Source organism: Sinocyclocheilus anshuiensis, unplaced genomic scaffold (assembly GCF_001515605.1).
Source record: "Sinocyclocheilus anshuiensis isolate Anshui unplaced genomic scaffold, SAMN03320099.WGS_v1.1 scaffold653, whole genome shotgun sequence".
NCBI classification, from domain to species: domain Eukaryota; kingdom Metazoa; phylum Chordata; class Actinopteri; order Cypriniformes; family Cyprinidae; genus Sinocyclocheilus; species Sinocyclocheilus anshuiensis.
The window spans coordinates 806,482-816,656 of NW_015540902.1; the positions used below are offsets into that span (position 1 = coordinate 806,482).

Genomic DNA, 10,175 nt, shown 5'->3' on the forward strand with positions numbered 1-10,175 from the left:
AATTGTAAGCGCAGAGAAAAGAAAGATGGAGCTGTACATATCGGTTTATTTCGGGAACTTTTTGCCCCACATACACAACAAGTCATTTAGACATTTGCAACAGTTAGTTTTTTTACACATACAGATTGGTTCTACGCAGTCAATCCATTTTGCAGTTCTTTAAACTGTTGTTTCCCTTGCAAATCACTGTTCACAGTCTTGCAGTGCTTTTGACCGTCTTTTGGCGAAAAAAACGTGCCAAAAGTGTAAGCGCGGAAAAATGGAAGTCAGAAGCATGCAGATCATATTTATTTTGCGTTAGCATGAAGCTGCAGTTTCACAATACATTAATTACACTTACGAATAACAGTAAAATGCTGCAAATAATTTTTTCTTGCGTTTGAAACGCGATTTACACCTTTACAAAGCTTCTCTTGCGCATGCAAATTTAATTTATGCTTACAGTCTTATGTACACTTCCACAAATATTACCCTGCGTATGCAAATCTTTTTGACGTCATTCTACCTTCATAGTTTTGGTTCTGATTATCATGTTTATCGCACTGAAATCATGCTTTTTAAACCATATGGGTTTAAACTTCTGATATATGGTTTTCTGAGTGCACACATCCGAGGCACACGGACAGAAAGCGGCTGTCACAGCATGTGAGTACTAAACTAAGTTCTCATTCACACACAAGTTTATGTTAACTAAACAGTGTTCTGTGCTCGTCTGTGAAGCCAAAGACAGAACAGTTAGCATGTTTTGTTCAAACTTTCACCATGACATTAGAACTGGTACACCGTTGTCGCTTGCAAAATCAAAATGACGGCGCAGTGGGTGTAATCTTACAGATTAAGGGGCGGTAATATTATAATGAGATCCCTTTTGCCACGTCACCAAGGGAGCGAAATCAGACGCGCTCGTTTTTTCAGAAGCTTACAGAAAAAGGCTAACCAAAACAAAGTTACTGGGTTAATCTTTTTCACATTTCCTTGGTTGGTAGATGCACCGGGGACCCGATTATAGCACTTAAGACCTGGAAAAGTCAGATTTTCATGATATGTCACCTTTAATGCAATAACATTTGGCACAAGACAGGGTGAGACTGCAAGACTAAGAAATGTAATGGCCAAAAGCAAATGCATTAAAATCCTTCCTTTATTTGGTATTGCTTAATTGCACAAGCAACTCACCTTTGTTTGTCAATGATTTCTCTCTCTCTATCTCTCAGTAAGTACTTCTCTGGCCGTGAACATCAGATTAAGCTCATCTACCAGGGTCAGCTGTTGCAGGACCCTCAGCGCTCTCTCCTGTCCCTCAGCATCACCCACAACAGCGTCCTCCACTGTCACATCTCTCAAGCCCAGGTGCTGCATGAGGCGGCCGCAGAGGAGAACCCTCGAGCCGGGAGGGGCTCCATGCTCAGCGGGGGGCTTCGCTCGGCCGGCGTGGCTCTCAGCACAGGAAGCCTGGTGATCCCCGTGTTCGTGGTACTGCTCGCTGTCGTCTGGTACTTCCGAATCAACTACCGCCAGCTGTTCACTGCCCCAGCCACCATCTCTTTGGTTGGGGTCACAGTCTTCTTCAGCTTCCTCATCTTCGGCATGCACAGTCGATGAGAAGATGGATGAAGAGAGGAATGATGCCAATATTAGGGAAGAAGGAAACGAAACGATAGGACTTGAAAATAACCAATCAGTGGTAGCCGAGAAAGTTCTCAGGGAGCCCTCGAGGGTTCTGGTGCCATTTAGACGACGGAAGTGTGTGCTAGTGCTTTCAGCTTCATTCGTGAGCAGCACAAAGTAATACTGCTGTATAATTTAGTTCTTGGGAAAAAAATAGCTTTATAATTGTTCAATCTCAGCATAAAGTGTAGCTTCTCTGTGCAAAGAGAAGTCAGGATCCCATGTCTGACTGGTCTTTTCATTTAGAGGAATCGCAATTTGTCAACTGATTGGTTTTTATCAATTAATGTGTCTCTTCACTGGTAATAGCACCACTATCTTCTGTAGTAGCAAAAAAAAAAAAGTAATACGTTTAAATGTTAATACACAACTACAGATGTGATGTGCTATTTAGCAGATATTTTGAGACATCAATTTACTCAGTTTAGATGTTTGTGATTGAAGGATTTTTTTCTTTTGCCAGTGTCACTGAAATCTGTATTTCATACTTATTTCTACAAAACATTCTGGTTTAGCATGTCTGCTGCTAGTTACAGCTCATAGCTATCATTCAGGACATAAAAGTTTTATACATGAAGAGTTTACATGCAAACATACAGGAGTATTTGGACCACTATAGTCTGAAGAGTCTGTAGAAAACTCACTGCATTAATAGGCATTTCATATGCGACATCAATAACAAAGCAAATCATTTTTTGCCGTGTAAAATCTGTATATAAGCAATGTATTTACTGTAGATAAATCAAGAGGGGCATGGAGGAAACTTAAAGCTCTCAGTTGGATGGTTCTTGTATAAATGGGTCATTTCTTTCAGTATTGTTAGCAATATCTGCATATGTTTTAAGGGAAATCTAGTCTACCTATTCTCATTCTCATTATTACAGACAACTAGCACCTCTTTGATTAAAATGCTTTTTGGTTTTGCTTTGATGCAGTAATTCAGAATAAATTTGCTCATCTTTGAAATGAAATTTTTTTGTTCTTATCCACACAATTAACACTGTTCATGATCCAGCCTAAAGGGGCCACACACACACAAAAAAAAATATTTTGAAGAACGTTGGAAACCGAACAATATTGGAGCATATTAACTCCAACTGTATGGAAAAAAGACATTTCTCAAACTATAAACAAGCATATCCCATAGGATAAAGAGTGTCATACATTTTTGAAACGACATGAGGGTGATTAAATCATGACATTTTTTGGGTGAACTGTCCTTTTAAGAGTGAATTAAGAATGTGTGAGAACAAACAATCCTGAGAAATATTTATTTATACTATTACAGAGATAATACAGTTCATTGAGAGCCAGAGCAATAACTGAGCATCACAGAAGAAACATCCACCCACAGCAATTGTATATCCTAAGTTGTTTTTTCTCCAGCATGCAGACATTTCAGTTCACACTCCGTGAAACTCTCAGATCATTTAAACTTCAAGAAACCAAATTCACCAAAGACAGATCAATGACAAAAAAATTTCACTGAAAATACAATAAGGCGCCTATATGGGCTGGATTTTATCCATTTAAGTGCATCTACAATTACTATTTGCATTTCAGATTTTTCTTTTTACCAAACATTTTATACAAAACAAGCTGACATCTAACAAAGTGCTCTAAGGCTCACCAAACTCTTCAGCCATTTAAACCTTGTAATCCAAGAAAAAGTCAAAAAGCCATGATTATAAAACAAAATTAGTAATTACTAAACTAAATAAATAAGATTATCAGACAAGAAATATTAGCCATGACAACAAACAAGAATATTAACTTCAAAAGAGACACAAAAGGCAAAAGAATGTGTATTCACAGATTTGGCAGAAAGCTGTCGGTAGCACTATGTAAGTCCATTATTTAGCAATTAGACATTGTCAAGAGAGAGTATGAGTAGTAGCTTCACTTGCAGAAAGCAGCTGAGAAGAGACAACAGGTTGCAGTAACATTAGCAAGACGATATGAAGGAAAGACACCCTTTAAAACCAGTAGAGGACATTGCACAGATTAACCTAATGTATACATGTGCCACCAGGAAACAAAATATTTGCAACATCCCATTCACATACATGCAATCTGTTCAGCATTCACCCATGCATACCACATTTTCATGTCACTGTAAACCCAAATCTCATGTATACACACACAAGAGTATGCAATAATACAATGACCGTGAACTGCATAGTAAAATAAAGAAAATTCTTGCTCCAACTCACATCCACCTACAAAAACCACATTTAATCACAAGAACACTCACTTTTCACTGTGCAACACTGTGCCATAACAAATGTACTCTATTGTGCCCCCGATAACGTATGTCTGAAATGGTGCCCAGATCTTTCCTCTCTTACACATTCAACAGAGAGTGTCTCAACTCGTTCATATACCTTGAAATGGTGGAAACTAGGGATCACATAAGGACTCATCAAATCAGTCATTATCATAAACTGTGTGTAAGTGTGTGCGAGTTGCATGTTCCTTAGTTCAGGTCATCGTAGATGCTAAGGGCTGGGGGAACTGGCAGTTTTGGTCGCTTTTTCCGACTGGACAGGCCCAGTGCATTCTGGGAGCTGCTGCTACCGCTCCCGCCGCATACTACTCTATCTCGGTCTCCTCTCTCTCGTTCCTGCCCTTTGTCCCGCTCTCCTCCACTTCCAGTGGTAGTCAGAGTCAGCGTGCTGGGCTTCTTCTTTTTCTTAGGTCTCTTAGATTCTGAGTTATTAGTACCTGAGAACAAGACTGCGAATAAGTGGAAAAAAAAAACGGACAGAGCGTGCAATTTTTAAAAGCTTTCATGAAAACCTCACTGCCTTTTGAAGATGCTGAGTCTGATGGTGAGATATCAGAGGAACCATCCCACTGGAGGCGAGACATGATGAGCTGGCCATCAGGGGCATCATAGCCATCATTTTCCAGCATTGTATCAGAGTCAGGTAGTGTTGACCTGTCAAACAGAAAGGAAGATATAACTACACAGAGACAAATGCTGAATAAGCACACATTTACCAAGAACCCCAGTTCAAAGAAACAATCAAAAGATCTGAAACCAAAGAGACATTTGCTGATGAGCTGACATAGATTCCTTTGTCACCCTTAATTTTACAGGTTAAAACTGCACATTGAATTTTCAACAAGCATTATTAAAATTGTGAAGCTAAAGAACTTTTTTTTTTACTTGCTCTGGATAACAGCATCTGCAAAGTGCCTTAAATGTAAATTAGTCTACAAAAGCTAGAAAAATAAGATGATAGTGTAATTTATGGAAATATTATGCTCAGTTAATAAAGGAAAAGGACTAGAAAAATTGGGCTTCTTCATGAAAAAAGAAAAGCATGAACAGGTCATCATTTAAACCGAACGTTATTAAATAAGGTCTCATTTGTTAACATTAGATAATGTATTAGCTAACATGAACTAACAATGAGCAATAAATTTTTACAGCATTTATTAACTTTTGTTAATATAAGTTAATAAAAATACAGTTGTTCATCGTTCATGTTAGGGTTGGAATACATTATACGACTTTTAATATCTGAACAGATTTTATAACACTAAACATTTGCCGAATTTGAAATGGTTACAGAGGAAAAACTGGGCATCATCCCCATCATCCCCTGTTAACGCTTAAAGGCATTCAGAACACAACAAACTCACATTGAAACATGCTTCCTGTTGCTAGGAAACACATTTCGATTGAAAACAATGTTTTCAAAAATTATTGAGATATCACACGTTTGATATCTGCCGACTAGATGGAATCATAGTATAAAGCTAAGTCTGCACCCATAATACACTATGTGATTTTCTGTGAAATCTGTCAGCTTTGACTGCCCAAAATCTGCAGACTGACTCTGGCTTGCTCCAACTAATGTTGGCTCTTCCAGACTGCAAATTGGGGGGAAAAAATCTGGGAAGTTGTGTAGTGAATTCCAGCCTTTATTTAAAAATGCATTAACAATAGATGCAACTTTTTCTTTCAAAATTAATGAAATTTACAACAACTAAGGTTAATAAATGCATGTATTGATTATTGTTAGTTTGTTAACTAATGCAGTTAACTAATGTTAACAAATAAAACCTCATTATAAAATGAGAAAATCACAGCAGACTAAGATGTACACTGACTCCAGATGGTGTGCCTCAAGCCTCAATACGAGGACCTATTAGTTTTTCACCATTATGTTTGGGCAGCTGCTACAAATGAACACAAGCTTGATGAAAAAGAGGTATATTAAGAGAGAGACAGATGAAAGGAGAGGAAACATGGGTACATTGATTGTTTTCTGATAAGGAGAGGTCAGGGTTGGGAGAAGGGGTGAAACTCACGCGGACGGCCCAAGGAGGAAGACCCTGACTGCCCTCCTCTGTTCGTCCGTGTGCTGGGGACAACGCTGGGACCTGCCAGGACACAACGTGGCATTACGCACTGCACCAGAGACAATGATGGGCAAGAGACTGGGTGAACACTGCCAGAAGGACTGGAAAAGGGGCTCTAGGATTAGATATTAACATGTAGGGAAGGGGGTTTCCATGCTGGCTGATGCTCAAGAAGTCTCTTGTTGCGTAAAACAGGCAGTGCTTTGAAACAACCTATGACCGTCCAATTGGGAAATGATGGTGCACTTTTATGTCCAATTGAAATGGAGACAGATTATTTAAATGAAACATTTTTACCAGAAGCAAGGCCAAATTACATGACACAGGAAAGAAAACTGAAAAGTGAACACCAATCAAAAATATGGGGTTTATATGGAGTTGCCAGTTGTGTTCCGTAAAATCAGTCCCAACATAACATGATCATTTCCATTTACATGAATGAAAAAGATCATGTGTTCACACATCACATGCACAATCAATCTCTGGCTCTAAAGCAGCAGCACACACTAATACATACACATCCTCGACACTCAAACAGTGAAAAACTACAGTATCTCACAGAAGTGAGTACACCCCTCACATTTTTGTAAATATTTTATTATATCTTTTCATGTGACAACACTGAAGAAATGACACTTTGCTACAATGTAAAGTAGTGAGTGTACAGCTTGTATAACAGTGTAAATTTGCTGTCCCCTCAAAATAACTCAACACACAGCCATTAATGTCTAAACTGCTGGCCACAAAAGTGAGTACACCCCTCACATTTTTGTAAATATTTTATTATATCTTTTCATGTGACAACACTGAAGAAATGACACTTTGCTACAATGTAAAGTAGTGAGTGTACAGCTTGTATAACAGTGTAAATTTGCTGTCCCCTCAAAATAACTCAACACACAGCCATTAATGTCTAAACTGCTGGCCACAAAAGTGAGTACACCCCTCACATTTTTGTAAATATTTTATTATATCTTTTCATGTGACAACACTGAAGAAATGACACTTTGCTACAATGTAAAGTAGTGAGTGTACAGCTTGTATAACAGTGTAAATTTGCTGTCCCCTCAAAATAACTCAACACACAGCCATTAATGTCTAAACTGCTGGCCACAAAAGTGAGTACAGCCCTAAGTGAAAATGCCCAAATTGGGCCCAAAATGTCAATATTTTGTGTGGCCACCATTATTTTTTTGTCACGTGAAAATATATAATAAAATATTTACAAAAATGTGAGGGGTGTACTCACTTCTGTGAGATACTGTATGTCCCCTTGACTGTACCTGTTCCTCGTACTTCTGATCACATGACAGGCTTCATTAGAGGAACGGTTCACTCAGAAATGAGCATTTTAATCATTTATTCATCTTCATGTGATCAAATATATCTTAGTGAATTTTTTAACCAATTACCAATTAAAACAGTATATTCTTCTTTTTGTTATGCAAATATGTTCATAAGTATTGATCAGTTCAAAAGCTACAAACATTTCTACATGTAAATGTTGCTTAATGCAGGGTTATAAGCAGCCTTAACAAAGAGTAAAAAAAAAAGATGTTTGGCCACAATATGCAAAGACCTTAAATCTCCTAAACTGGTTTCACAGATGTTTCGGCCTTCAGTAAGTTGGTATTCCTCATAATATACACCTGCTGTGGAAAAATACTTACTCTTTGCTGGCAAAAGAAAGATGACAAACGTGGTGACTTTCACAGTCAATAAGGTAATGGAAAGAAACTCTAAATGTCAGTGGCCTGAGTGTACCACAGTGTGCATTTGTAAGAATAAATCACAGATGTTTATTTTTATGGTTTCCTGTTAGTTCACAAATATGGACTGAATTCTTACCGAGTACACATCTTCTTTGTGTGCTCAGATACGACCCCACATTGCTGAGGAAAGAGAGAGCCTGTTAGCAAGAGGTAAACTCCAGTGGTTGAGAGATTGTATAATGCCAATAATACCATTTAACTGCAAAACAGCTGAAATGAAATTAAAATGATTAACTCTTATTTCACACATTTACAAAAGATTCACAAAAAATATCTGAAATTTGATCTTGGTAGATTTTGTAACTGAAAAAAGAGGGAAATACCACTTCTATTAATGGTCAAACTTATCCTAATAATTGCAAATGTTCAAAATATTAGTTGCCCCCTTTATTTGGTCTAATACAGTGAAATAGTTGACATTAATTTACCACTGAATGCGTATCAGGTCATTTGGGGTGGTCAAACACAAAAAACTTTACTCTAACACTCCACTACATTCAAGTATTATTTTAGTTGAAAAGGTACATATTTTCCTATATCCAAGTATAATAAAGATTTTAATTTACCTGCATTTTAATCTGAAACATCACTATATGGTAGAAAAAAACAAGAGTTTGGATAAGTAGAGAAGATATGATTTTGAATTAAATTCAGTTTTGAATTGCATTTTTTGAGGATGAATTAAGATTTTCTTTCCACTGTAATTAAAAATTATATGATTTGTTAATTGAGACTTTTATTTGTAGACCTAATCTGCTTAGATAATTTATTATTCTTTATCTATTCTTATTTTTATTAGCATTTATATTAGCATTATTTTTTATAGATTTATTTTTAGAAGGAAAAAGAAAAAATGTATTGTTTGGTAAACAATATTTAATAATAAAAAAATATAATAATTATGTAAGAATATAATATACTCTCATTAATATATATTCTTAATATAATGATATATTCTCTGTGTAAGAATATAATAATAATTTATGTAAGTGTATAAGGCTGTTTACCGTAGTCAGTATGGAGCGCAGCTCCTCGGGTCCCAAAGTCTCATAACTGATGCCAGAGCTGTAGTTATACTGCATGAGTGAATGAGAGAGAGAGAGTGAAACAACATCGCTGTAACACTACAGTAATAAATGCAACAATGAAAGCAAGAACCAATGTTCTAAATATTAAAATAATTAATCACCTCACCTTGTACAGGTCTGGATTTACATTACTGCTGAGCTCTCCTGCAGTGCAACAAGACAGAAAAAGACTCACAACACGTTCAAGTGAAGCCTGCTGTCTGCCATGCAGTGCACTACCTTTAAACAACTCCTGAAAGCTAGATTCAGTCAGAAGAAAACCCACCATTCTTGTGCTTCAGGGATTTGGATCTCCTGGGAGAGTTTGGATTCTAAAACACACAGATTTATTTCAAATATTATTTTCAATTTATTATAATGTAGAACATTTGGCTTGCATTTTCAACATGTTAATATCTGATAAAGTTTTATACCTTTTCTGACTTTCTTTTCTTGGCTGTGAAAATAAGAGGTTAATAAACTGTTATCATTAATTATTCAAATTAGGCCTTCATAAGATTAACAAAAAATGGTGCAACATTTGGAGACAAATAGTGGTGAACAGACAGACTGGATGAGCTCACCTTTCTTTTCTGAACCATAGGACCAGTCATTGTCATTGACATCATCATTGTCTTCCTGATCGCTTTCTGACTTGCTTGTGTTGTTGCTGCTGGCTATTCTATAGAAACAGCAGAACAATCAATGCTTTGGAGTGCCACTCAAATTTTCCCTCAGGGATCAATAAAATCTCTCCATCTGGCAGAGAGTCTACGTGTTATCTTTGGAAAATAATCATTAGAAATGTGTCACCCCTAATTTTTCACATTTTCCCACCAGTACATGGCAATAGAATAAAAACACTGAAGTAAAACAAAAAAGTATACAGACATTAGGATGAATTAAGAATTTCAGTCAACTATTGCTTTAAAGGAACACTCCACTATTTTTGAAAATAGGCTCATTTTCCAACTCCCCTAGAGTTAAACAGTTGAGTTTTACCGTTTTCGAATCCATTCAGCCGATCTCCGGGTATGGCGGTAGCACTTTTAGCTTAGCTTAGCATAGATCATTGAATCTGATTAGACCGTTAGCATCTCGCTCAAAAATGACCAAAGAGTTTCGATATTTTTCCTATTTAAAACTGCGTAAAATGATATTACGCAGCGCCTGAAAATAGGCTTATTGGAAGATACCTAGCTGGGGACTATTTTCAGGCACTGCGTAATATCATTGCGCCTGCTGCACCCATGGTACAGCAGCAAAGTTCCTTGATTATTACGCCGGAATGAGA

General features: G+C 37.0%; 2 protein-coding genes across 4 annotated transcripts in view; one reads left to right on the top strand and one right to left on the bottom strand.

The window, feature by feature from the left end:
* LOC107689088 (transmembrane and ubiquitin-like domain-containing protein 2) overlaps nucleotides 1–2,639 on the top strand; it is a 13,363-nt gene extending 10,724 nt beyond the window's left edge. Inside the window, exon 3 of the mRNA XM_016486996.1 lies at nucleotides 1,215–2,639. Coding sequence (XP_016342482.1) covers nucleotides 1,215–1,602 — 388 coding nt within the window. The 3' untranslated portion in view covers nucleotides 1,603–2,639. The remainder of the gene's footprint in view (nucleotides 1–1,214) is intronic.
* A 61-nt stretch (nucleotides 2,640–2,700) lies between these two features.
* atxn7l3a (ataxin 7 like 3a) overlaps nucleotides 2,701–10,175 on the bottom strand; it is a 10,835-nt gene continuing 3,360 nt past the window's right edge. Inside the window, exons 5-13 of one of the 3 annotated variants that reach the window (XM_016486994.1) lie at nucleotides 9,466–9,563; nucleotides 9,316–9,338; nucleotides 9,168–9,213; nucleotides 9,009–9,046; nucleotides 8,822–8,890; nucleotides 7,891–7,934; nucleotides 5,992–6,063; nucleotides 4,476–4,609; nucleotides 2,701–4,392 (exon numbers count right to left, since the gene is read on the bottom strand). In XM_016486994.1, the coding sequence (XP_016342480.1) occupies nucleotides 4,145–4,392; nucleotides 4,476–4,609; nucleotides 5,992–6,063; nucleotides 7,891–7,934; nucleotides 8,822–8,890; nucleotides 9,009–9,046; nucleotides 9,168–9,213; nucleotides 9,316–9,338; nucleotides 9,466–9,563 (772 nt within the window). In that variant the 3' untranslated portion in view covers nucleotides 2,701–4,144. Of the gene's footprint in view, nucleotides 4,393–4,472; nucleotides 4,610–5,991; nucleotides 6,064–7,890; nucleotides 7,935–8,821; nucleotides 8,891–9,008; nucleotides 9,047–9,167; nucleotides 9,214–9,315; nucleotides 9,339–9,465; nucleotides 9,564–10,175 lie in introns of all 3 variants that reach the window. The other 2 variants (XM_016486993.1, XM_016486995.1) reach the window with 2 other exon arrangements.